The 27,633-nt window shown below is 52.5% G+C and overlaps 1 protein-coding gene across 1 annotated transcript in view; it reads left to right on the top strand.

The window, feature by feature from the left end:
• The window catches only part of RXRA (retinoid X receptor alpha), a 106,318-nt gene that overhangs the window by 68,836 nt on the left and 9,849 nt on the right, over window positions 1-27,633 (top strand). Inside the window, exons 2-8 of the mRNA XM_064676750.1 lie at window positions 438-703; window positions 5,161-5,311; window positions 6,154-6,333; window positions 16,886-17,055; window positions 21,334-21,463; window positions 25,560-25,692; window positions 26,788-26,879. Coding sequence (XP_064532820.1) covers window positions 438-703; window positions 5,161-5,311; window positions 6,154-6,333; window positions 16,886-17,055; window positions 21,334-21,463; window positions 25,560-25,692; window positions 26,788-26,879 — 1,122 coding nt within the window. The remainder of the gene's footprint in view (window positions 1-437; window positions 704-5,160; window positions 5,312-6,153; window positions 6,334-16,885; window positions 17,056-21,333; window positions 21,464-25,559; window positions 25,693-26,787; window positions 26,880-27,633) is intronic.

Here is a 27,633-nt window from a genome sequence, read left to right as displayed (position 1 = left end):
CATCAATTGTGTGATGCACAAACATGCTCTTGCTGCTGAACCACTGCTGCAGCCCCATGTTCTCCATGCATGGCCTGGCCCTGTGATAAATCCAAATTATCCCTGTGGCATGGATGGCATCAGCTGGAGCAGTGATGCTGAGTCCCTGGCAGAGCTTAGAGCCAGGGTACAGCATGTGAGTGAGGTGGAGGAGGGCACTGATGCCTGCCTCAAGGTGGAAATGCTCTCAGCACCTCTATTAATGCCTGTGTAGATGCTCCAACAGAAGATGGTTTGGAAAGATGGAGGTGCATTGGGAATTTTGGGGGAGGATGAAAAACAGCCCCTTGGCAGGGCAAGGAGCAAGGGGTCTGCATCTCAGGGCTTGCTGTGGTGACGCGTCAGAGCCTGTCCCAGCTGGGAGACTCAACCCCGTTTCTCTCTTTCTTCTCTTCCAGATTTCTCCAACCAAGTCAATTCCACATCCCTGAACTCTCCCACGAGCCGGGGGCCCATGGCCACCCCGTCCCTCCACCCGTCCATCGGGCCGGGCATCGGCTCCTCGCTGGGCTCCCCGGGCCAGCTGCACTCGCCCATCAGCACCCTGAGCTCGCCCATCAATGGCATGGGCCCTCCCTTCTCCGTCATCAGCTCCCCCATGGGCCCGCACTCAATGTCCGTCCCCTCCACCCCCAGCCTGGGATTTGGCACCAGCAGCCCACAGGTAAGTGGTGGGGATGTCTGTGCTGCTTGTTTAGCTGGGGAGAAGCCACGTCCCTGGGTTTCCTCATCCAGACAGGCCCCAAAGAGAGGCGAAAAGCAGAAGCCCAAAGGGGAAACTAAGCTGGAGGCATCCTGCTCCTTTGGCTGGAGCTGCCTGTGGGGCTGCCCTGGGTGGGCTATGAGGGACCAGCAGAGCCAGAATATGGCCACGGATCACCTGTTTGTCCCCGGGTGAACAGGGGGTGAAAAGGGAACAGTGACCACCCCTGAGTCACCTGCAGGCAGGAGCCACAGCCACCCTAAGACTGTCTGTACCCTGGGATTATCACCTCAGCACATCCCCTCCAGGGCCGGCCCATGGTCCAGTAGAATCATAGAGTTGTTAAGGTTGGAAAAGCCCTCTAAGGTCGTTGAGTCCAATCATTAACCCAGCATTGCCAAGTCCACAAAACCATGCCCTCGAGGGCCACATCCACAAGCCTTTTGAACACTTCCAGGGATGGTGATTCCTGGACTAATCCTGTGCAGCCTGTTCCAATGCCTGACGATCCTTTCAGTGAAGAAATTTTCCCTAATAGCCAATCTAAACCTGGCACAGCTTGAGGCTGTTCCTCCTTGTCCTGTCACTTGTGCACACCCAGGGGTCCCCTGCCCTCTGCCCGTTTCTCCTTGCAGGGGAAAGATTGGCCTTTGCTGGCAGAAGATTATGTAAAAAACCCTCCAACTAGGGAGAGATAAGCTCTTTTTAAAAATAGCCAGATCGGGGCGCTGGCCAGCCCCTGCCACCTGTTGCTGGCTGCTCGCACGGTATATGTTTAGTAAAAGGGCAGATTAAGGAATTGGCCACCACCTGCCACTCGCTGTGGGTTTATTTATTCCAGGCCCTCTCTGGGAGTCAAGCACCTGCCAGCACCTTTATTTTTAAATATTGGCTTGATTTATTTCCAGAGATAACAGGTCTTCCTACGTGAGGCTGTGCTGGGTCCCATCCCTAGGGACCCGCAGGCAGCTTCCCCAGGGTCCAGCATCCCAGTCCTGGACAGAGAGGCAATTTGCCTTTGGATGGGATTCTCCCATGCAGGATCCAGCCCGTGACCCCCATAGACCTGCACCCTGCTCCCCACTGTGGGTGAGTGGGGTGGACACATTGCCTCCCATCCCGAGGGAAAGGGAACTGAAACGGCGCCTGGGAACGGGCAGTGAGAACAAAATTAGCATCAGCAGCACCAAAGTGGTGGGGAAGGAGCGGGAAGGGGGATGTGAGGCAACACGGGGTGAGCCACAAGCTGGGGAGACAACGGGAAAGGGGCGACGCACCCCCAGCGCCGATTGTAAGGTGCAGTTTACTTTTGGGGCTGGCAGGCCGGGGGAACTGAAACGAAACACAGCTCCAGGGCAGGAAAGGGAAGCGAGAGCGTGGTGGGATGGTGCCGGGAGTGCGCTGGCAGCGCCGTGGCTCCAGCCCTCGGCGCGGCGCGAACGCCCGTCCTCGTCCGGGGACTTGTCTTAAGTGGTTTTCCTCGAGGTGACAGTTCGGAGGCCTTCAGCCTAATGGCTCCTGCCATCTGCTCCCTGTCTGGGCGCATTAGGTCCCTGTCCCCATCCTTGCAGAGGCGCCTACCTGGGCCGGCAGAGGAGGAGGAGGAGGGTGAGGCCGATGCGCGGAGGGGAGCGCGGCCCCCGCGCCGCTGCACCGGCCCGGCAGAGCGCCGGGGTAATGAGGCGTGTGGCCCCCGTCACTGGGCGGGGATGGCACTGATGGAAGGTGGTTTGCATCAGATGGCAGATGCCACTTGCCATCAGGCCATGCCTCGTCGCCTCTGGAAAGCCAGCAGAGCAGAAGGGCACGCGGTGCGCGAGGTGCGGTGGGTCCCCAGGGTGGGGCCTCTCCACTCTGGCTCCACCAGGGTGGGGAGGAGCCATCAGGCTCCCAAAACAGGGCGTTCTACCTATCCCATCTGGTTCTGCAGAGGTGAGGACCCAGCAGCCCTCGGTGCCAGTGCTGGAGGATGCTCCAAGTGCTCCCCCTGCCCTCCCTCCAGCAGTGTGAGCTTCCCAGGATCCCACATGGTTTCCAAATGCAGCCCCAAAATCAGGACATGAGGCAGAGTGTCCTGCCATGGGATCTCAGCACACCAGGCCCTTGTGGGAAGGGGATGCTGGTGCTGGGCTGGGCTGTGGGTGAGATGTGCGGGGCAGGAATAGTTCGCAGTAGTGAGCAGGGTCCCAGCCAGACTGGGGGGGTCTAGACGCAGCAGCTCTGCAGCTTACCGGGGTTTAACGTATTACTTAAACCCTCTTACCTAAAAATTCTGTGAAAACACGAAAAAAAAGTGCAGGATTTTCAGTAAGAGCTGTGAGGGAGGGACTTTGCATGCAGCTTGCAGGGCTGTGTGGCGCAGCCGCCCCAGGCATCGCTGGCAGCAGCTCGGGGCGCCCGGGGGTGAGCGGGGAGAGATCAGACACGGGATTAGGCTTTTCCAGAGCCGCCGTCTGCTTTTGCACAATGCTCTTTGTAAGGGTGCCTGGGGGACCGGGGAAGGGGTGGGATTTTTTTTTTTTTTTTTTGGATGGGAGGAGGAATAAAGCTCTGCTTGCCAGAAGGGACGGGATTCGGTCCCCTGGTGCAACGAGCTGAAGAGGGAAGGGAAGGCGCTGAGAGATTCTGGCATCACTGGGGAAGAAAAGCACTGATTCCTCCTGCGTCCCCACTCACTTGCTGAGCTGGAGCCATCCTGTCCCGGAGCAGAAGTGCTGTGCCAAGGCGAGGGGCTGCTGCCTCCCTCTCTGCCCCCTCCCTGCCTGCACGTGCTGCTGGTTTCTCTCGGCGACCAGCCGGGAGGGGAAGGCACGGGGCAGGCGCCAGGGCGGTGTGGGAACCCCGGGGTGCACGTGGTGCCTCTGCTGAGGTTTCGGGCCAGCACTGGGAGAGGAACCGATGACTTCCCCAGCCCGGGGCTGACTCAGCGCCCACCAGTTGATGCACGGGACCCCCACCCCTCCTGGGCTGGTCTTGCTCTGCTCACCATCCCACTGATGCTCTCAGGGGGCTGCTTGGGTGGACTCTGTGGACTTCTGAGGCTTGGGGAAGTGGTGGTGAAAGGCTTATTTTCATCAGGCAGCCGTGGCCTCTGCCCTCAGTCCCACATGTCCACGGCCAGTGATGCAGCGTGACAGGAGCTGTAGCCACCAGCTGCACCTGGGAAATGGCTGCATTTCCCACAGAGTGCACTGGGAGGGATTGCTGGGGGTGGTGACCCTGAGTGGCAGCCCCTGCTCCCAGGGTAGCACAGTGAGAGCATGTGCCTGGGGACCCAGAGAGAGAGGTTTCTGCCTGGGGACCTGCTTGTCCCTCCCCTCTTTGCTCTATGGAACAGCAGCTGAAGCCCAGGATTGTATCCCTCAGGGACACCAGGTCCTGGCTGCCTTTGATTCATCAGCTGGCCCACCAGGGTGGGAGAGGGAGGCAGATCCATCACATTTCTCCAGGGTGAGTTTACCTGGCTCTGTTCTGTGGTTGTTAGTCATCTGCCTGCCAAATATTCCCCACCAACCTGGAGACTTAAAAGCCGGAGGAATGGATGCTCTGCTCTAATTGACAGATCACAAGCCTTGGGACTTCCCTGAATTAATTTGTGACAAGTGCAATTGCTGAGGATCTCTACTAGGTAGAAAAACACAACAAACTGAAGCAGGATCCTGTGTATCCAACTTGGGTTTAGAGGTTGACAGTGATGGTGGCTCTGCGACAGTCCCCAGTGCAGTGGTCCCGGCAGAGGAGCACTCTGTCCCTGAGGTCACTGAGTCTGGCTCCCCCTCAGACCCTCACAGGGTCTGCGTGAGCTTGTCTCCCTTATAGATGGGTCAATCCTACATCTCGCTGCCTCAGTTTCTCTCTGTAGACAGGAGGATAACAGCCTTGCCCTGCTCCACAGGAATCCTTCACTCCATATCAGTGCCATGTCAGTACTCAGCTTCCACCCCATTCTTTGCTTGCTGGGGGCCAAGCTCACTGGGGAGGGAAGGAGACACATGTGGAAGTTGCAGAGACGTGTCCCACCCGAGCCAGTTCTGGAAAGCCAGGCCCCGTTGCATCTGGGATCTATTTATTTACCATGAAGCGTTCCTTTGGAGAGATAATGCTGAAAGGATATGCACGAGTGTCCTGGCCTTCATCACCCATGCAAGCACTCGCTCCCAGCCAGCTGCTCTCCCGGGAGCCATCACTGCAGATCGTCTTCCCTGCGTGCCCAGCTCTTATGCCAGGGCAGTGGGTGAGCACTCATGTGCCCAAATCATGAACCCAGAGGTTCAGCTTTGTGGTGGGTGTTTTAAGTGGTGCTGGTCCCCACTGGAAGCTTGTCCCCTGCTCGTCCACCCAGCCCCATGTCCCAGCTGGCACAGCTCCACATCCCATGTCCCTGGTCCCCACTGAGCCCTGTGCTTCTGCCTTGACAGCTCAACTCGCCCATGAACTCCGTCACCAGCACAGAAGACATTAAGCCACCCCTGGGGCTCAATGGAGTCCTCAAAGTGCCAGCACATCCCTCAGGAACGATGGCCTCCTTCACCAAGCACATATGTGCCATCTGTGGGGACAGATCTTCAGGTAAGGCTGGTGCCTGCCCCGGGAGGGGCTCACGGAGGTGGGCTCTGGATACGGGTGCCCTGGGAGAGGGTTGGCATGACTCCCCAGCTCCCTGTGGCACAGCTTCCTGTGCTCTCAGAGGAGAGATGAAAAGTCCCTTATTGACCAGCCTGGTCCAGGGCAGGCTCTGAGCTGAGCTGGCAGACCCCAGGTCCCTGTTTAGCAGTGGGGTTACATCCTCAGCCCATCTGAAAACAAGGCATCAGTGAGTGTCCCTCCTTCTCCCCATCCTTTGATCTGCAGTGGTACTGTCACACAGTGCCAGATAAAAAGATGAGCTTGACACAGAGTCTCTCCACTCTGGGAGATAAAGATGTGCTAATTCCCTTTATTCTCACACTGTTCTAAAAGCTCTCTGCTCCAGAAGAGCTCTGGTCGCCTAGTTAGTGAGTCCTTAGGGACCCCTCCTGTACCTGTACCGTGCACCCACACTCCACTGCCAGCCCAAAGCCCAGGGTTTTGGAGGGTGGGTGCGTGGTACAGAGCATGCTGGGTCGTGTGCCTGGTATGGGGGGTTCAGAGGGGGCACAGAGGGCACCCTTTGTTTCACTGCTGCACTGCCTGATGTATGCCTAAGAAATGCCGAGGGCTTTTCTGCGTGGGAGGCAGGTTGCAGCCCACAGAGTGCATCCTGATTTTATGGAAGTCAAGTCAGGGCGAAGCCACTGCTCTTCAGCTCCTGCTCACAGCTGCAGGAAACCTTTGCCTCCCCCCAGATCCCGCTGGGAGACAGGCCCCGGGAAGAGCTGACGGTCCGTGTGGGGAGGAGGAGACACTTTTAACCCGAGTCTCGTCCCCCACAGGAAAACATTACGGGGTTTACAGCTGCGAGGGCTGCAAGGGCTTCTTCAAGCGCACGGTGCGGAAGGACCTGACCTACACCTGCCGCGACAACAAGGACTGTTTGATCGACAAGCGCCAGCGCAACCGCTGCCAGTACTGCCGCTACCAGAAGTGTCTGGCCATGGGCATGAAGAGAGAAGGTAAGGCCTGGCCTGCCCTCAGCACCCGTGGGTGCTGCAGGAATGTTTCCTTCCTTAGGAGGCTCCGTCAGGCTCCTGCCTGTGGTGTCACAGTGGGCACCTGGGGCAGCGTCACCTTGCCGGGGTGACAAAGGTGTGTGTGTCTTGTTTATACTTTGCTTTAGTGCCACAGCCGGGGCCTCCCGTGGGCTCCAGAGCAGCGCTGAGCCCCAGAGTGGTGCCTGATGATGGGTGGGCCATGAGCAGGGACACCTTCCACTAGCCCAGGTTGCTCCAAGCCCCGTCCAACCTGGTCTTGAACACTTCCAGGGATGGGGCAGCCACAGCTTCTCTGGGCAGCCTGTGCCAGGGTTTCACCTCCCAGTCCAGTATCTGATTTTTTTCTCAGAAATTCAGTCTCATAAAATATAGCTCTCCCCTCACTGGAACTTAAATTTAGGATCTAAACCTCCCTGGAAGTGCCTCTTTTAAGTGCTCTTTTTAAATGCTGACTCTGTCTGTTCTAATCTGCTGGCAGAACAGGCTTTTACCAGACATGACGTGAAAATGACCCCAGTTCTCTGCTGCCTTCTTCCCTTACATCTTCAGAGCCACACTTGCCTCTCTGACAGGCTGATAAAACCGTCCCTGTGGCCAGCAGAGCTCCAGCCTGGGTCCCTTTGAAGAGCACTTAGTCCTGTCTGGAGCATTGATTAAATGGGGCAGTGCTGGAGCTGCACTGAGTGTTGGGCAGACCTTGCCACCCTCGATTTATGGGGTTACCCAAGGACCCACGACGTGCAGAGTCATCAAATGTCAAAGCTGTCTGTGCTGGAGGTGTGGGGGGATTGCTGGGGCACCCAGGGGACCTCCTTGGTCCTGCTGAGCTTAACCCTTTGTGCTCAGAACGGATCTTCCTGCCCCACCTCTGATCTTAAATCGAGAGGCTGAGGCATTCAGAGAGTGCCTGTGAGGGTGAGTGGGACAGTGCAGGTGTGTGTGGGGGCTGGCATTGCCCTGGATGCTGTGCAGAGGGGCAGAGACATGGAGAGCACTGGATCCCTTGGGAGATGTGCAGCAGGACAAGGAAAATCTAATCCAAAACCTGAGCCGTGGGAGACTCAGGTGACTAAAAAGAAGCCAAGAAGTCTCCTGTGTGTTCAGCAGCAGCACTTGCTTCTCAGGGGAGAAACGTGGAGCATCCCATTCCCCTGACATTGCCTCCAGAACCTTCCTTCAGCCCCCAGGACATCAGCCAAGGTCTGTAGGGTTGGGAAAACCAGCAGGAGTGCTGTAACTGCAGCCTGCAGTGACATCCTGTGAGCAGGTACCTGCGCTGTGCCTGCGTTAGCGGTGATTGCATGGGCAGCACCGCTCAAATTACGGGTCCATTAATTAACTTCTAAATGGTGGTGGAATTCCCCAGGGATCCGTACAGTAGGAGGACTCTATTAATTCATCTTGATTAACATTATCACAATGAATAGCAAATGAATTCATAACGATCAGACAGTTATTTAAAAGGGTGACAGATGGGATCTTGGTAACTCCAGAAGTGCGCTCAGGCAGTGCTGGCTGATCTGGTGAGGACAGTGTTGGAGAAGGGCAGGAAGCTGGTGATTTGGCAGACAGGAGATGATTGGGGCATAATCCCCATGTAGGGAAAGCTGGAATAACTCCCCTGGTCTCCAAATAAAGCTCTGTCTTGTTATAAACCTAAAAATTCAGTGCCTCGTGGAGATGTCCAAGTGTTGTCCTGGAGCTGAAAGTCAGAAGTTGGATCTCACTGCACTTTGGTTTTGAGTGAAACTCTTTTGAGTTTTGAGTTTCACATGTGATATCCACATGATTTGTCAAAAAAAAATAAATCTCTTCCCATTGCAGCCATCCCAGCTCACTGCTGCTGCCCAGCCACTTTGCCAGCCAGAAATGTTGTCCTTGTCCTTACACCAGTCCTCTTGCATCCCACCTCTATTTTGGGGAAGAGTTTTGGGCTAAATCCTGCATTGCTAATTTTTTTTGCCTAAATACAACATAGCTGGCTTTCTGTCCTCTAGCATAAACTGTTGTATCTTTTAAGTAACAGAGCCAAGGTAATGGGCCTCATTTCCCTGTAAAATTTCTTGCTCTGGAGACCTAATTTATAGCTGCATAAAGGCATAGCAGATTCCTGCTGGGAAGTATCTCTCTTGTAGCCCAAAGGTACTTGGATGTTGTGGAAGTACAGTAAAACCCTCGACAGTGAGTACTGTGGCTGTGATGAGAGGCAGAGCTGTGGTGGTGATTCTGGGAAGAAGAGGGATGAGGGTCACAGTGGTACCCAAAAACCTGTGCCAGAGAGTAAAAGGAAAGGAGCTTTTACTCAGCTGAGAAATTGGATTAGAGAAGTAAAATCAACAGGACCTCTTGGGCAGCTGATGAAGGTCTGGAAGGGTTTGATTCTGACAGCTGGGGGGTCTCTAGGTGAACATGCCAAGAGCAGACCTGGAGGGATGAACCTTGTGCTTGGCCAGGGTAGAAGCAGCAGCACCAGGGAGGTGAGAGGCAGAGGGTGGCTGTGGGGTACTGCTGGGAGGACAGGGATGGCTTCAGGGCTACAAGCCTTGGCTTAAAGGGGTGAAAGTCTCCAGAAGCAGAGGATTCTTCCCATTGTGTGCATCTCTTCTTGCTGTTCCCTGTTAAGAACATACAGGATAGTTCATGGTGAATGAGCCTCACGGCTCTGAGATATTGCAGCTATAATAAATAAGCAACTGGGAACATTTTTCCCTTATGAATTACTGCCAGCTGTGTGAGGCTTTGGTTTTTATACTCTGTCTCCCACTAAATACCGGATAGTCAACAAAATTAAGATTACCATCAAGGATCTTGACTAATGCAGGGATTATTATTATTATTATTATTATTATTGTGGGGGAGGCTGTTTGTATCCAGAAGCAGAACTCTCCCTGCTTGATCTGTTACTCATTAGGGTCTAAGGTGTCTGTGGATCAGCAGCCTTGGATTTCAGAGGGGGAAAAAGTGGAAACTGCCTTGGAGTTAGGGAGGCAGAGGAGGGAGTAAACACCGAGGGTCTTGGCATGAAGGGGTCTTGTGTGCAGTGCCGTTAGCTGGGTTAACATCGGAGGTGAAGGGGGTCATCAGAGGCTGCAAACGCGTTGCAGCTCGTCGCTGTCTCGTGTGAGGAGGTCCCGGCCCCTCCGTTGCTGGCAGCGCCGCCGGCTCGCCCGGCGAGCAGGAAATACCAGCGAGGAGCCCTTTCTCATGCTCCCGCCGGCCGCCCTTGGACGGCTCGCAGGCAGCAGAGCGTTGGGAACCGGCACAGCCCGGCCCCGCCGCTCCGGCTGCCGCCTCTGCTTCCCCCGGCGCTGCCCCCGGACGTGAGCGGCTCCCCGTGCGAGCCAGCCCGGCTCCGCGGGACCTGCCGGGCTGCCAGCGGGGCTCCCCCGTGCCGGGTGGAGGGCTGGGTGTGCTGGGAGTGCTGGCGGCGGGTTTGATGCCAACTGGGTAAAGTGGGTGTTGATGCATCTCCACCATCTCCACATCTCGTAGCCCGTGTGGAGACCACAGAGCTGTTCTCCTCCAGCACCTGCGGCTCAGGCTGCACAGCTGACCCCCAGGATCGTTCCTAAATCGGGTGCAGGTACCCTGACAGCGTGGCCTGGGTACAGCACGGCCGTGGCTTGTCTCCAACAGCTGCTGGGATGTGATCCAGAGCCATGCTCTGAGCACCCAGGATATCTGTCCAGCTGCACACCTGATCTCTGACTTCAAGGTTTTATTAAACTTCACAGCCTGAGTTAATTCTGCCCCTTCTCCTGTGTTTGTGGGTTGGTTTTCCCCCTCTCTCTTGCACTGCTGTCGAGCTGAGGGGTTTAGCCTGGGAGAGGCTGGACTTGCAGCATCTCTAGTCCACAGTCTGGAGACCTTCCTCTCCAGGGAGCTGTTTAGATATATCACTTAGTCCAGAGGGACTGTAGATTCCCCCTGTTCTAATTTGGAGCTCAGCTGCTGCACTAACAACAGTCTCTCACTGAGCTGTGCCCAATCCCCTGCCATAGCTGGGCATTCCCTCTGCACCCCCTGGAGCTGGAGCCATCCCGGCTCTTGGAGCATCTCTTGGGACCAACAGGAGCAAAAAGGGTCTGGGGAGAAAGAGCAGGAATTCAGGTTTCCAACCCACTGCCCAACTGAATGTAAAAGCAGGCAAGTGGCCATGGCCTAGTGGAGGGGCAGAGTTCAAGAGCACAGTTATTTTTAGTAGTAATTTTGGAATGGAAAATGTCTTCCAGCTTAATGAGTTTGTTTCTTATATCCTTTTAAAGTGCTGCTGTTTAAACCAGCTGGTTAAATGATGCTGGGTTTGGTTTTTTGTTTTTAAGGATGCTCCTGGGTTGAGAAAAAGGGTTTGGTTTATGGTTTTCTCTCCTTTGCCAATGTTGCTGTTTGCTTATACTTCAGTACCTGGCTTTGGAGAGTGAAGTGAGCTAGGGATTTTTGCTCTTGCTTTCTAGAGTTGTTCCTCATGTGAACTAACTGCGTGCAAAGGTTTCAATCCACTTTTTAACAGTCCGGAGTTATATTTTTTAATTACCACAGTGGTATTTTGCGTTCCTTAAAAAATTCCAGTGATCAATTGAAAATGCTGGAGAAAAACCCCCACCGTTTATTTCACGTGTCTCAGCTTTTGAGGTTGTTTACAGTAGCAGAAAGCTGCACCTCTGAAGAAAAAAAAAGGTGACACACGAAAGCAAAGCAGAAGAAATGCTGTCTGAATTAGTTTCCTCAGCTGTCGTGGCATTTTCGATACAAACAGGTACCTCAGGCATAAGCACTTCAAGGTGCTGATGATCCACAGTGAAGATGTGGCTTCATAAAAGGCAGCAGAGGCCAATAAATTCCACTGTGAGTGAAATGGAAATCCCCAATAACCCCCCACCCAGCTCCTCATAAATAACGAGCCACCCACCTGCAGGGTGGGAGAAGACTGAGCAGGTTTGGGGCTCGGAGGTTCTTTGGGCTGAGCATCGATGCCCTCCCCATGTGCTGACAGGCTCCCTGACCCCAGGGACTCCAGACACTGGGTGTGTCACCCAGAGAAAACCCCATTCAGTCTGTTTTTGGTGGGAGTAAATTATCCTTCCGCAGTCACCCCCCCTGGTGCTCCTGGAAGGATGGATTTTCATCCCAGAAAGCACTCATGTGGGTGGTCATCAGAGCTGCTGTAGCCTCCACATCTATCCCAGCAAATACAAGCTCCTGTCCATGGGGGCTCTCAGAAACACCTCTGCCCTGTGGAAAATCCTGCCTCCCTTGGGCCTCTTCCTCCCTTTGTAAGCATTCCTTTGGTACAGAAGTGCAGTGCCTCATGAGCACCACCCACAGTGCTTGGTTTGGGCACCTGAACTGGGGCGGTTGTCACTTTGCAATGGACTCAGACTTGCTTTTTTAGCCATCAAATGCTGCCACACGAACAAAGACAAGGTGGCCAGTGTGATGTGGACACCAGCAGAGGATAGGTCTGGCATTTTGGCACATCAGCCCCTGGACCCAGTAGCTGAGGCTCTTCTGCAACCCACGGGATGAGACACTTTGGATCCTAAAGAGAGAGAGGTCACCAAGAAGCGGTTTGGACACACGAGGTTCCGTGTCTTGCTGTACCATGGCCTGGGGAAGTGCAGATGGGCTGGAGAAGCTCGAGATGAAAAATGACAGCGACTACCCTGAGGCAAGTAAAGACCAAATCAAGCAGAATAACACGGGAGCCTCTTCATCAGGTGCCATGGAAAACACAGGCTTCTGTCCTTGGCTCGGCTCAGACATAGCTGGAGGAGGTGGGGCTGCCTCTCCGAGCTCCCTGACTACAACATCTTTTTTTTCTCCTCAAGTGGATTGCAAGGTTCAAATGCTTCCCTTATGCTTAGAAAATCAGACTGGAAAAGCTCTCAGCCATACGAGTCTCCTTGAAGAAAAACAAAAGCGTTGGCACGGCCGTGAACACGGAGGAGAGCGCAGGGAAGCTCAGCTCTGGAAACATGGCATGGCTGGGGGAGCCATGGCTCGGGGCTGCTTTACCTTGCAGGAGAGTGTTTTTTTGGGATGCAGCGAGCAAAATGCCTGGCTCACATCCCGGTTTTTGGATAGGCCCACGCTGTTGATGAAATGCTGAGCCACCCTCATGACCAGAAAAATCAGCGTTGTTGGGAACAGCACAGTCCTAAGAGTGGATCCAACACCCACAGTCTGAGAGGGAGATGAAAGGACAGGGACACCTGCTGCTCTCCGTGGCTTCCCTGCATCCATCCGAGCCAAACCCTGTGGTTTGTCCAGACAAACCTGTCTGCTGAGGCGGGAATTGAGTGTGATGGGAGTCAGGATGATCACACTGGTCTTGCAGAGCCCTTGCCAGCTCTTCCCTCCTCCTGCTCTCAGCAGCGGGATGTGTTGCCAGCCCTTCACCTCCTTATCACTGCAGCAAGAGCAGGAGGGCCCAGCTGAGGTTTGGAAAGGTCTTTAGAGGTCATGCTGTCAAGTGCCTTGTAATCACAAGCACTCTGTAGTTTAATCCTCTTCCCAAGGTTCTCTTGGACAGCAGCTGGATGTCTCTTTACCCACACAGCAAAGCAGGAGGGCACAGTGCAGGGGGGGGGCACAGGGAAATCCAGCAGAAGCAACAAGAACCAAATGGTATAATGATCCTGGTTTCTTAATTTTACTGTGTTACAGGGATGGAGCACCATCCATCCCCAGGTACAGGACTTCTGGGAAGCCAAGAAGAACGAGGTGTTCCCATTTCAATATTACCAGACAAGCTGCCATGCAGCTGCCACATTTGTATTCCTCTCTTTAAAACTATAAATAAAGAACAAACCCACAAAGAAACCCAGTTCCCACACCAAGTCCATTTGAAAAATGTATTTTTGTCATCTCCAGTGTGGTTTATTTGACTAATCTCAGGGGGGAGTGGACTCCAGAGATGAGATCCTAGATCATTATGGTGAGCGGTGTCCTCACTGCTGGAGATTTTCCTTCATACAAACATCTCATATTTCATGATTAAGAAAAAATACTTGCCATTCTTTCCTTCCTCTGCCCTGTGTGCTATTTTTTCCCTACATCTCAAGAAACAAAGTCCTTGTTCTTTTTCTGAGATGGTGATGGTCCCTCAGCATCTCTGCTAAGAAGGAGCAACAGCTTGTCAGGTCCTCAGTACCTCCAGGGAAATGCTGATTGCAGGAAATTCGGGCATCTTGTGCCTGTGGAGATGGGAGACACGGAGGACTCTGCTAAGAAGGTGTGTGAGTGACTGGCAGCTCTTAGACACTTCTCCCTGTTCCTTTCACCTTGGATGTGCTCTCTGAGCTTCTGAAGCAAGGATGGCTGCACCTGCAGGGAATTCCAAGTCTTGGAACCCACAGAATCCCAGAGTCTTGAATGCCAGCTGCAAATACCTTCACCTTTCAGGACAACTTGTTGGGCTTTCTGCCCCTGGAGCCGTAGGATGCTTCAAGGTGTATCTTAAATTAGGAAAATGGAGACACAAAGTTTGAATTCAGCCTCTGGATCCTAAAGGGGGACATTGGGAGTGCCACACCTGGAAGAACAAGGTGACAATAAGATGATTGTTGGAGCGGAGTTCATGTGTACCCCAAGGCCAACCACAGAGCTGTGGTAGGAGCAAACCTGTTGCACACATGAAGAATGAAGCTGTTGCCACTTCATTGCTGGAGCTGCCTGTAGGGAGAGAAAACAGCATCTACAACTGAGTCAACAGCCTCACAGGCATCCCTGAGAGCTACATCCATCAACCAGGGCTGGGCAGGTGTCCTGCATCATTCCCAGGTGGGGTTCACAAACACCTAAGGAGCGGCGGAGCTTCACGTAGTGCAGTCACCTGCTCCTGCAGGTGCACACCTTGGTGCAGACCTGTGCATGAGGCATCATCCTCGGGGGAAGGGGGGATAACAGGGTCTCTGAGCTCAGTGTTGGGAAACAGCCAGTGCTTTCCTGCAGCCCAGAGAGCCAGGGATGGGATGGGATGGGATGGACGGGGGTGATAGCAAAGTGACGCCAGGCTGGTCCTGCCTTTGGAGAAGGCTGGCTGGGCTTGGAAACACGGGGGTAGCAAAGCAGGTAATGCTCTCCCTGGCAAGAACTGGGTTTATCTTTGGATACTGGGTGGGAATACACCATCTGCTCTGCCCGGGGTGTCACTGCTGCCTCAGGCAGCTGGGACGGGGCGAGTGTTGGGATTGCGTGGGGCTGAGCTGGGATGAGTCAGCTGTCCCCTGACCAGCTCCCCAGCGAGATGCAGCACCAATTTTCTGGTGTAACAGCTCAAAGCAGAGATCAATAGGAATAACTACTTATGTGTATAATCTCTTCCCATCTGTCTCTTCTGTCTGTCGTTTGTATCAGCTGGATTCAGCCTAATCACAGGCCAGAGCTGTCGTGATGGACTGTAAGATTCTCTCTCCTATAACCCCTGAAGTGTCTCTGATTCTTCGTGCCAAGAATGTGGCTGTTGGCTTTGGTGAGGTTGAGATTTGCAGATTTAAGGCTTTAAGTAGCCACTGTCTCCCCAGACCTCTGTGATGCTTTCCCACAAATCCCATTGTCCAGCACGAGGGTGAGTTTTTGGGGCTGACACCCCAAGTGATGGAGGTGGTTGATCTCAGAGCAAGGAACCAACTTTGCACCTTTATCCTTAAGACCTGCTGTGACTGTGCATCAGAATTTTGGCATTTAAGTCATTTTATAAGATCCCATTTGTTGAGGGTTTGCCTTTCTCTCAGGCTTTTCTGTTATTTAGTAGGTGTTTTATCTCTTCTAATGTGCCCAGAGGAGTTTTGGTGCATCTGTGCTGTTGAAGAAGGGTTGACATTAAGGAAAAATTTCTATCTTTTTGACGCTTGAAGAAGCAGGAGTAGGGGCGGGGGGTGAAATTTAAGCAGGGTTTTATGTTGGCCTGAAAAAGAAGAATCCGTGCCAGACAAGAGCCAGATGGACAAAAGCCACGACACAAATCTGAGCCCTTGACAGCAGCAGCTTACCTGGCTCTGGCAGCCCGAGCAGAACACGTAACGTGGGCCTGGGGAGCCTCTGCAGCCCATAAACTTCAGAGCAGTTTGCAAAAAATAACCCCTTGCTTTTTTGCATGACAGCTTTCACAGGGAAGGAGTGTGAGCACTGTTGATGTGCAGCAAACAGCAACACTGCGGGAGGGGGGGGAGAGCAGTGGGAATCAGCCCCAGGAGCTGGGTTAATGGGATCAGCATCCATATAGGGCTCGTTTAGCATGTGTCTTAATTTCCTGGTTTGTAAGGAATGAGTTTTATATTGCAGGTTTTATTTTTGCACTTGGCATAGAGCTGGACCCGCTGATTGCCTAAAAAGCCTCCTTGTGTTACAGACAGCTCTGATTTCCCCCAAATAATGCTGTGCCCCTGCTGCTTTCCCTAAACATCACATAACCAGCTTCAAATTCAGCAGAGAGGGAAAGTGTTGGGATAATTGTTAGTAAATAGCTGGGCTTTTACCTTACTGAGTGTGTCATTCAGTCCTCAGCAAAGAGCTGGGCAAGCTCAGGGAGTTGTCTCTCATGGCCAGTGATGGATCTCCTGTTGCTGGGGCTGTTCTCAAGTAGACTGAGCTAAAACAAACTGTGAAAAACAACAGTGTGTGGAAGAGTGTGGGATTTAGGGTATATGACATGATGATGGAGAAGGAGGTAGTTCCCACTGTAACTGCATAAAGCTCCTTCCCAGGTGTAGGGAAAGTGTGTGCTGGTTTCAAAGGGAGGTCATTAATAATAATGTTATTAGCATCTAATAAGTGTTTTTCATCTCTGTGCTGCTCAGACATAACTCATCAGCATGTGACAAGCTTCTGGCGAGGTTCCTCCTGCCACACAGGATTTGGGACAGGTCTCTCCTGTCTGTTCAGAGGTTGCCCCGAGCCAAAGGCAGGGTGGTGGTTTGCATGGAGCTCCTGTCCCACGGGAGCACCATCCTGCCACGGAGCCCTGCTCAGCCTTCGGCATCACTGGGAGCTAGAGAGGTGCATGACATGACCTCCATGGGAATAACAGCCTCAGAAGATGGTTGAACTCTGGATTTGTGCTTTTAACTGACCAGTTTCTTTTTTCTTTAGTATTCCCTTATTGTATGACCTCAGCTATCCCTTTCCCACTCCTGGGGTGGCTTGCCATGTTGCTTCCTTTGCTTTTTTTGTCTTTAACCTTTTTTTTTCCAGGGCCTCCCCCTCTGCAGAAATGGGATTTTCCCAGCAGAGGCAAGGTCCAAGCAGGATCCTCCCTTGCCACACTCCCAGGGGGGCACACAAGGAGCAGCTCTCAGGCTGGGGCTGCCTTGGTGTCTTCCCCAAACCTCACCTCACCTTGAACCCAATCCTGAGACCCACTGACCACACTGGTGGGAGAGCAAGACCTCAGATGTCTGTGTGATCCTGCAGGTCTGAGAATGCTCTGGGATTTCATGGCTAAATGACACCCATAGCTCCATGGAGCCTGGAGAGCCCAGAGTGACACTGTCCCTCCTCTGTCCACTTCCAGCTGTCCAGGAGGAGAGGCAGCGGGGGAAGGACCGCAACGAGAACGAGGTGGAGTCGACAAGTAGCGCCAACGAGGACATGCCTGTGGAAAAGATCCTGGAAGCTGAACTCGCTGTGGAGCCAAAGACAGAGACCTACATCGAGGCAAACATGGGCCTGACGCCGAGCTCGGTGAGGCACCTCCTCCCCCTGCCCACTTAGGGCACGAGGGGTGGCTGTGGGGCATCAGGAGAGGCTGACCATGGGTACAGCCCTGAGCCTGGGGCACGGGGGGGTTGTCCTGTGGGAGAAGAAGGAGCTCAGAAATGCAACTCCTTGCCTCTGCTGTACACTCTGTGTGTGAGCTCAGATGGAAGCACGTGGAAAGCAGACCCAGCAGCCACCAGCATTGGTACTGTTCTATCCCACAGCCACAGGGAAGGCACAGATACTGTGAGGCGTAATTAGAAGGGCTCGCAGAGAATATTTTATTTTAATTAACAGCCCTCAGTGCTAAAAGGCAGAAAGACACTCCATGCTCTGAAGAGCTCAGAGTCCAATGGAGCCAATAAACAGACCTGCGTGGCTGAAGTGCAGAGAGATAAGAGCTGTAAACTGAGGGTGTGACTTTTCAGAGGCAGAATTACACAGCTGCTTGGCTCTGAGAAGAGAAAAGCTGCACAAATTTGCCTAGAGATTTGCTTTCATGTTCCTTTCCCGTTTAGAAACTTGCATTATAACTGGGCCTGCTTGGAGCATCTGGGCTCTAACAGGACCTTGTGTAAACAGGAGAGAGATGACAGGGAAATAGGACAGGGCTTGGAGCATCCTGGTCTGGTGCAGTTCTTAATGCTCTCTGCTGGGTGTCTGTGAGGCTGAGATGATGAAATGCAGCTATTTCTAGCAGGTGGAAGGGCTCTGCAGTATTTATGTTCTGCTACAATAATACTTCATGTCTTCCTTTATATGAGGCTTGGAGGGTTGAGTCAGAAATACCTCCATCCTTGCCCATGGCATGATGCAATGAGATGATCTTTTAGGTCACTTCCAACCCAAACCATTCTATGACTGATTCTGCTTGGTGGGGCTGGACAAGAGATTTCAGAGTCAGGCTGCTCCTAAGTCTTAACTGGCTCTGGGGGATGCTCTTTTTGGCCTTCACCTGCAAGGACACCTTATGGCTGGATCCCTTAGGTGAGGCTGTTCAGTGAGTGTGGTATGGATAGGGCTGATTTGGACACTCGAGGCTTCCTGATGTGGACAGAGCCAGTTCCTCAGTGAAACTCTCCAGAATCAGATACAGGGGGTGGCGCTCACCTGCATTTGAGAGGAGGGTCCCATCACCATGAAGCTGCAAGGGACTTTTCTGTTTTTGGAGGAAGAGGCAGCAGTTAGTGAGGGGCTCAGAGAGGCTCTGGCTGCTCTCAGGATTAAAAACACTTCAGGGGAGTCGGAGCCAGCGTTGTGCTGACTTGAAAACAAACCCCAGAGAGCGAGCTGAAATAAATGGCTTCGTCTGGCACTGCGTCTCCTCAGCCTCTTGTAGCAAATTGAAAGCTGGTTCCTGCATAATTCAACACGCATTACTGTGAACAAGGATGTGTGTTGCATCTAAATAGAAGCAGGAGGCTTGTTGAAATGCCCTATTATTGTCAGGCGGCTTCTGCCGATGAGGTGACATTTGTAGCAGGTTTAGCAGATGTGTGAGATCAGCAGCTCCCAGGGACGAGGCCACCGGATGAGGCAAGGGAAGATGGAGGAGGAACTGTCCTCCCAGCCCTCCCCTGGGAGCCCAGGTGATGGAAAGGCAGACAAATCGAGTCCCTGATAGACAGGGGGTAAAACACAAGCTGTTTGCTATTAGCCTGGTGTGTTGGGTCCTTTGGTCTGTGCCTCTGCACCTTAGTCCATCTGCAGTGAATGCTTCTGGTAACCTGCAAGGACATTTCCACCTGGCTGTGCCAGGTTGGGATGGAGGTGACAGGGTGATGTAGGAGTCAACACCCTCCTCTCCCACATGGAATCATGGAGTAGTTTGGGTTGGAAAGTTCAAGATCACCCCTGCCATGGGCAGGGACACCTTCCACTAGCCCAGGTTGCTCCAAGCCCTGTCCAATCTGGCCTTGAACACTTCTAGGAATGGGTCCACTTCTCTGGGCAACCTGTGCCAGTGCCTCACCACCCTCACAGGAAAGAATTTTTTCCTAGTATCTCATCTAAATATTTCATCCAGTTTGAATCCATTCCCCCTTGTCCATGTTCTCATGCCTGTGACTGTCACCTTGTGCCATGGTCCCCTGGCTGCTCTTGGAGCAGGTACCTGTCCCTGGACAGTGAGGATGGGTTTTCCTCTGCCCCATGCCCCTGGCTGCTGGGAATCTGTGCTCCTGTGGTGGAAGCACCACCGTGGATGGGCTCCTGGCCTCTGAAAGGCAGAGTGTGTAACTGAGAGGTGTTATCCCCGTTAGCTCTTAATTGGCCTTTGATGTCTGGTTCCAAGTCACCAGTTTCTGGAAGATGTCCCCAAGCTCCAGTTTTCCAAGGAGATCAAGTGCCCTTTCATTTTGTCACACTCCAGCAGCCTGCCCTTGCTATTTACTGCAGGAGGGGATTTGCTTTCCGTGCACAGGGAGGGTTTCCAGCCCCTCTGTGCCCAGGCAGGGCCCTCTGGATCTGCAGGGAGGATACTTTTAGCTGCCTCTCTCTCTACCATGATTAAGTTCTGCCAGGAAGCTCCGTGGTGGTTCCAGGAATTGCCATCTGAGGTGTAATTAAAGGCTGGGCCCCTCGCTGAGGCTTTGGACAGAGCAACAGAGGTTGGGTACATCTTGTGCTGCCCACAGACCCCCAGTGACAACCTGGGCTGGGGCACCTGCAGCCCAGGTGGGTCCTAGAGACGGTGACAACCTGCCCAGAAGCCAGCTCTGATAAAAGCTTTGGCAAAAACATCTTCCTTGCCTAAAATACCCCTTTTGTGGGGCTGTGCAGGCACGTGCTGGGTCAGGTTGTGCTGGAGCATGGGCTCTCCCATAGGTCATGTCCCCTCTGGGGCACACAGGGCTCCATCCCCATCCCACGGGAGCCAGGACGCCGGGTTTCTCCACCTGGATGCTCCAGCTGACCAAACTGAGATGGCTTGAGGTTGGAGACATTCCTATAGGCTGCACCACAGGTGTTCCTTCTCACCCTTCCTGAAAACGCCTCTAAATGCCAACATTCCCTGTGCTTCCAGCGAAACAACCCTGCAAAGCTCCTCCTCACACCTCCTCCTCACACCCAGTTTAGCCATTTCCTGTTGTCCAGAGGGAAATCCCATCTTTTCTCCCTCTGCCAGGTAAAAGCCCAATCCCTGCTCACATCTCCCTCCCCAGGGGAGAGCCTCAGCTCCCTGGGAGCTGCTGGAGAGGGGCAGAGCAGGGGGGCCCGTCCCCACGGCAGTGCCAGCCCGTGCCCATCCATCTCTGCACGCAACAGCTGAAAATACCTCAAGGCAAGTGCCCTGAGCTTGCCAGATCCTGGTTATTTTAAGCCTGGAGAATGGGAGATGGTGGCCATGAGGCAGAGAGTTTGGGTTTGCTGCCAGGGCACAGCAGAGAGGACTGGGCCAGGGTCTGGGGCAAGGCTGTGGGGGGCAGGAGGGTGACTGAGCAGCGTGACCCTTGTTTGTCCAGCCTGGGAGAGGGGTTTCCTGTGGCACAAAGTGGTGAGGAATGGCCTTGCAGGGGGAGAGGTTACACTGGTGGTCGTGTCTGCTCTGCCTCTGAATTCACACCCCGTTCCCCCTGCAGTCCAGGGGTGAAGTAAACACTGCTCCTTCTGGTTTGGAAACTGCTCTTTTAAGGACATGGAAGAAAAACAATTGTACAATCCAGGCTGCTGGATATCAGCAGGGATTACAGGGGGAGATGTGGAAGGGCTCATACATCCCTGTCCAGAGAGGTAAACCCTACACACACACTTGTACCAGTGAGCTCTGCCTCAGTCAGGGTTAGACAGGCTCTTCCAGTTCCTAATCACAAACCCACTTGAGCTGTTAGCAGTTCCTTTAAACAGGGATTTGGTGTGTTTAGGCTGACTGTCCTCCTTGAGAGCAGATGGTTTTTGTTACTGGATAATATTTCAAAGGAAAGGGGTTTTCTCTTTTTTTCTGTAATGCCCCCTCTGGTGCTGGTTTATCGAGCTGGGAGATGCTGGCATGGGGAGCCTGCCCTTCCCTGGGCTGGAGGTCCTTTGATTCATCAGTCAGTGTGATGGATATTGGTTCTCAGCACTCCCAATTCCCACTTTGGAGCTTGCTAAAAACTATTAAAACCCATGTGGTGGAGAGGCCAAATCACCTCCTCTCCCTGTGACTGATAACATCCAGCTCGGGGGTGGCAGGGAGGCAGAAAGCCCCTTCAGCTGCTGCTCCAGCCTCTCCTCTCCTTGCTCTGCCTTCTCCAAGCCTTTCCATTCTCTTTTTCCTGGCAGCCCAATGACCCAGTGACGAACATATGCCAGGCAGCAGACAAACAGCTCTTCACCCTGGTGGAGTGGGCCAAGAGGATCCCCCACTTCTCCGAGCTGCCCCTGGACGACCAGGTCATCTTGCTCCGAGCAGGTGAGTGGGATGGGAGTGCTGCATCTCACTGGGACAGGTACTACCCTTAGATATAGGTCCTGGCAGCTTGAAAACCTTTAACTGATTCTGAGTAACAGCCTCTGACCGTTCAATCTCTAAATAGGATTTAAAAAGCCCCAAGGGACACGTGTTGCTGAATGGGATCCAGAACGTGGCACCAGCTGCCAATCAGCTGAAAAATGGCCTGGCTTCATCTCTCATGAGTGAGGGGCTCAGAGATGGGTGCTGGGTGATTTAAACCAAGAGACTTAACACTCTGCCTTCCTCCCAGGCTGAGACTTGAGAGACCAAGTGGGCTTTGGGCCTCCATGAAATTTCATCCAGCTAAAATGTTTGATCATAATTAAAACCAGAAAGGGGAGAAAACTATATCACCCTCCTTCTCCCACCCACCAAGATGAAAATAAAATTCTCTGGGCTTATTTTAAATTTCCTTGTGCAGCAGGGGGGCTGCAGGATTTGGGAGGTGGAAAGCAGTTTGGGGGTCTTCCCCCATTGAGTGAATTCAAGCCCCTGCTGCTGTACAAAGATCGTGGAGGGCAAGAAATCAGAGCAGAGCTCAGTGAGGATGTGTTTTAGGCATGAAGCTCTTTGTAAGCTGGGGACTTTGAAGTCCCTGACAGTTCTAAAAGTTCCTCTTGTTTCCCCAAAATTCACTTTTGTAGGGAATTCAAGAGGAGAGAAGCCTGCAGAGTGTGGCTCCTCTCTCTGCACCCTTATGACCTCGAGTCTCTGTAGAGAAGATGCTGCTGATCCACCTTGATGGCAGCATTCTGACTTTTTACCATAGAAAATGTGTCCCCCCCCAATAAATCCCCATGAAATTGGGCAGAAGAGTGTTGTAAGGACCAAGTGCAAGATTCACATCAACACAAAACATAGGAACTGTTAGAACTCTTTGAGTCCAAGGTCTGTCCAGCTTCAGAAGAAGCTGTAGGGACTCTAGGGTAGGAAGGTGATGGGATCAGTGTTTTCCCATTTCCACCACACCAACTCTAGCTGCCATTCTGTTTTTTAAGGCTGACTGTAGCCCAAGTGCACGAATCTTTAAACTTTGTGCAACTTTTTATTGACTGTCAGCCAGTACCTTGGCCCTACACACAGATACTCCGTTCCCCTCACAACCTCTCTGACATCCTTCACCTCAAGAGTGTCTGGTTGTTTAAGTCACACTGTTTACTGGTGTGTGTTTTCCACTTATTTTACTGAAAGGGGATTTTTATAGTCACAGCTCATCTAGTAGTCTGGGAATGAAAATTTTTGGGGGGTTATTCTCTCTGCAGACTTGGCCAGGTCCTGCACCCTCCCAGGATAACTCCTGCATCCCCTTGGTGAAAGTGCTCCTCTGGCTTTTCCGTGGGTGTCAGTATTGCCAGAGCTGGCTCCAGGCCCTCTGTGGAACGTACAAAAATGTGTTTTTGAAGAGGGTCTCTAGAGCCTCTCGTGAGAGTGGATGAGCAGGGAAGCATCTCTGCAGGAATCTTTGAGAGCTTCCTGCAAATATCTCAGGGAAGAGCTGGATTCAGACCAGATTCCCTTTGTGAAGAGGGACCAAAACCCACAACAACAGCTCCAGGTTTTCCTTTCTCTTTAGAGGGCAGCTAATGGAAGCTGAATGTTCCTGACCTGATGTTCTCCCCCTCGGGGCCACTCCATGGGCAGGAGCAGAGGGGCTGCAGACCCCGTCACATCCCAAATTTCATGGTGGCTCTAACCCCATAGGAATGAGGTTGCTGAGCACCTGCAGCAGCTCCAGTGGGCTCCCTGCTCCGAGTGTCTCTGCCAGGGCCTCAGATAACCTCCCCCAAGTCTTTTAACCAGTGGCTCTATGTATTATTGAGTGTGGAGAGCGGCCTGCTGAGAACAGCTGCCCATGAAATATTAAGGTATTAAAATTCAGCTAAGAGCGTCAGTCAGGTTCAGTCATGCATCCTGGGAGGCAAAATAAGTGGAGCACACATCTTTGGAGGAGCAGTGCTGGATGGGCTGGCAGCAGCTCTCCTCAGATCCTGAATCATTTAAAAATATTTCCCTCTCTGAGCTTTTTGGAGGGGAAGGAAACCTGACTTTTTAAGCCTGTTTTTCCCCGTGTTTTCTCATTTCCAAGCTTGCTAGGGCTGAGACAGGAATAGCCTGATGTTTTCTCAGCCTGGCAGAGGATGCTGAGCATTACATCTCTGCAGCTGCAGTTGGTTTTGTAGGGCTGGTGGGGAAACTTGGCAGTGAGGTGGATTGTCACGATGGTCACTGCGCTGCCAAGGTGCCTTCCCTATCCCAGAGGAGCCAAAGCATCCCTGGAGGCTGCACAGCCACCTTGTGTGGTGAGGAAGGAGTCACACAAATTGAAGAAATCTGCTCTGCTTCTTCAGAGCTTGGGCTCAAATGCAAAAATCTTGGAGTAGACTTGTTTGGTCTCTTAACTCAAATTTTCTGCCTGTGGTTACACCTAATATTTCCTGCTTGTCTCTATTTTGTGAGCTCTTTGGGGATGTTCTGGTGAAAGGACCATGTAGAAACAGCTTCCCCGTTTCAGCTGGAACATCCCAGCTCTACATGGGAATAATTTAGCTGAAGGATGTTGATTAATTCAGTGCTCCTTCTCTGGAATAAGCCCAGCTTGGAATGGATGTTGTGAGCCAGCTCTGGTTTTTGTTGGTTGGAGCTGCATGTGGAGCTGCCGTGGGTCTGTGTGTGATGGCTGGAGGGAGGCACCCCTGGCACCTTCCCGTGGGTCTGGCTCTGGGAGTTCCTCTTCATCCAGGGAACACAGTTTCTTCAGGCTCCTGGTGCAGTCCCACATCTTCTCCTCCGTTCTCCTTGGGTTTCACAGTGTTGCAATCCCTGTGAAAGTGCCAGGCCTCACCCAGTAAATAGCCAAATAAACGTTCCCGTGATTGGGGTGGAAACATCCTGTGGCCACTTAGGAAAGAGTGAACTTTATTCCTTGTCAACATTTCTAATGGCACAACCCATGGCTGCAGCAGTAGGTAAATACAGCACACATGGACCTTGTGTTTATTCCAGTCAGTGAGACGCGACGTGTTCCTGTGGCAGGAGGGGTGAAGGATTGTTGTGTTGCTTTTCCAGACTGGGAAAAAAAGACACCAAAGCCAAATATCTTGATGTTTCTGGACCCTGCCAGGCAGCCCTGTGCTCTGAACTCCAGGACATGTTCTGGCTGGGTAAATCAGCCACGTGACCAGTGTTGCAGAAGAACTGTCTTCTCTTCCCAAAAATGCTGCTCCTTGGTTGAAAGTCACCAAAATTTCCACCCTTCAAACTTTGCAGCACGTCCTCTGGTCGTGGCTTTGTTTCAGGCATTCTTGAACTGAGCCTGTGATGGATTTAGGAATTTAAAGAGGTGTTGGATTGGGAAGGAGAGCTGGAAGGTGGGGAGGTTCCATCTCCCTTCCCTTCCCTGTAACTAGGTCTGGGCTCAGAGGATGTGTTTCCTATATCCCAAAATAACATGTCCAGCAGATAATAAGACTAAAAGCTGGTTTCCAAGCAGCTATGGAAGCAGTTCATGGAGCAGTCATGGACGTGGGACACCCCGGTGCAGAGAGCAGACACAATCCCTCCCAGTGTTGACACAGCAGAAGCAGCAAACCCACAAGACAGAGTTTTCCTGGTCCCTTTTACAGAGCTGAATGATGGTGAATGAACTTTCCTGCCCTGTTATGGCCTGAAAATGAGCCCAATTAAGTGATAGAAAGCGTTGATAGGTGTGGAAGTGCTGGGAGGCAGCGGGTGAGGGCAGAGGGGAGCACAGGGCTCCACACCCACACAGAGGTTCACAGCGAGAGGAGCAGGCAGAGCTGTTTGCTGCCGTGTCTGCACGGTTTATAGAGGAAACTGCTTCCCTTATTAGCGTTATATTTTTAGTGCATTTGTTTCTTAATGGTTTTTTCCTTCCCTGACATCCAAGAAAAGGCTGGCTCCCCTCTCCCTTCCCACATCCAGCCACTTTCCTCCAGCACGTTCCTCCTCTTTTTAGCACTGGGGAGGTGATTCTGATTCCCAGACCTGCTGAGGTGGCTCTAACCCGCAGCCTTGGTTGTTCTCTCCTCCCCAGGGTGGAATGAGCTCCTAATTGCCTCCTTCTCCCACCGCTCCATAGCTGTGAAAGACGGGATCCTCTTAGCCACCGGGCTCCACGTGCACCGGAACAGCGCGCACAGCGCTGGCGTCGGGGCCATCTTCGACAGGTGGGCAGAGGGAGGGAGGATGGATGGATGCATGGATGGATGGATGGATGGGTGGATTGCATCTCTAAACACCTTGTCTGGACATCCCCATCTCTGTCTCTGCACCAAACTGCCTCCGTTCCCCACGTTGCAACCTCGGAGGAGCCCAGGGTGAGGGTGGCCATCCCATGGCGTGCATGGAAGTGTTGTGGTCCCTGCTGCAGGCCAAAACATTAAATCCTCCTCTTAAACCTGCAAAACCCAACAGCCCAGAACAGGGAGAAAGCTGCCCAGTGCAAATCAAAGCCTCTTTCATGGGGTCCAGATGCCTTCTAATGTTACAAGGAGGCCACTCCATTGTTTCTTTTCATCTTTAATTGGACCAAGACGTGATTTTATTTTCACAATGAAAAGGCACCAAAAATACTCAGCAGGTTCCACGTGCGTGTCCCGCGGGCTCTTTAATCTCAAACACTTTGGGAAAGTGTTTTAAAGCCAGACTTCCAGGGTGTTTGACCCACAGCGTGGCTCCAGACGCCGCTGAAATGCCGATTTCTCTGCCTGACACTCGTCTTGAGGCGACTTAGTCGAAAGCAAATCACCTTTGGTGCTGTGCCTTGCAAGGAAATTGTTCTTCAGACCTGGGTGACATCATTTGTTCCTGTGAGGTCATAAGTGCAAGATCATGACTTCCCTGCAGGATCTAACATGAAAAACTGGGCAATCAGTGGAAAATATTTCAAGACCGGCACCTGCGGTAGGAGCGAAGGGAGCAATAAAAATTACCGGCAGAGGAAATTACTTTTAGGTACCTGTTGGGGTGGGTTTTTATTATTATTTTTTATTTTTAGGCAGCTTTCTCAGGTGCCAAAGCCTCTCGGTGAATGGATGAAGCCAGTTTTTATGGCCCCTGTTGTACCTCACGGGAACTATTGGTGTTCCTAATGAGCTATTTTTGATAGAGGAGGAAGATGAGGCCACATCCTCAGCTGGTACAAGCGAGCACCATCCCCTGGCTTCGTTAACTGTGACCAGAGGAACTCACTCTGGCTCTGACACCTGGGTGTTCTCATTTCTCTTTAACACTGACGCCTGTGATTTCTGTGTCCTTTGCAGAGTATTGACAGAACTCGTGTCAAAAATGCGAGACATGCTGATGGACAAGACAGAGCTGGGCTGCCTGCGAGCCATTGTCCTCTTCAACCCTGGTACATGACTGTATCTTCTCTCCTGTGCCCTCTTGGCTGATGCTCTGTCCTTTTGGCACCTCTTCTTCCCTATAAATCTCCACTGCAAGTAGCTGAGAGCACCCCGTTACCAAGGACAGGGCAAGAAGGAAGAGAGGCAAGGGTGAAAGCTGAATTAAGTGCTGCACAGGCTCTGCCACCTTACAGGCATGTCCTGTGTAGGGCAGGGGTGGATCTGGATCTGTGCCAGTGCTCTTATCCATTCCTCCCTTTCACAGAATCACAGAGTGGTTTAAGTTGGAAGCACTTTAAAGTTCATCCTTTCACACCCCGTGTCATGGGCAGGGACACCTTCCACTGTCCCAGGTTGCTCCAAGCCCTGTCCAGCCTGCCCTTAAACACTTGCAGGGGCAGGCACAGCTTTTCTGGGTAACCTGTTCCAGTGTCTCACCACCCTCACAGGGAAGAATTTCTTCCTAGTATCCAATCTAAGCCTGCTGTCTTTCAGTTTACAGCCATTCCCCCTCATCCTCTCAGCTTTGCCCCCCTTTTAGAGTGACTCTGTGAGAAGAAAGTTCTAGTGCATGAGGGAATTATCCCTGAATCGAAGCAAAATTGAATGTAGACATCCTTTAAGAGAAAAGTACAGATTAGAGCAGTGCCAGAGCACGGACATTGTTGTCTCTGTTTCCTGATCTCATCATCCAGAGGGTTTTATTACCCGTGTTTCTGGAAAAGCCCTTCGCAGACCTGGAGAGGGTGAAAGACATGAAAC

The sequence above is a fragment of the Pseudopipra pipra genome, chromosome 20, assembly GCF_036250125.1.
Source record: "Pseudopipra pipra isolate bDixPip1 chromosome 20, bDixPip1.hap1, whole genome shotgun sequence".
Taxonomy (NCBI): Eukaryota; Metazoa; Chordata; class Aves; order Passeriformes; family Pipridae; genus Pseudopipra; species Pseudopipra pipra.
The sequence above is the reverse complement of the archived record's forward strand: the minus strand, read 5'-3'. Positions and strand labels throughout refer to the sequence as shown.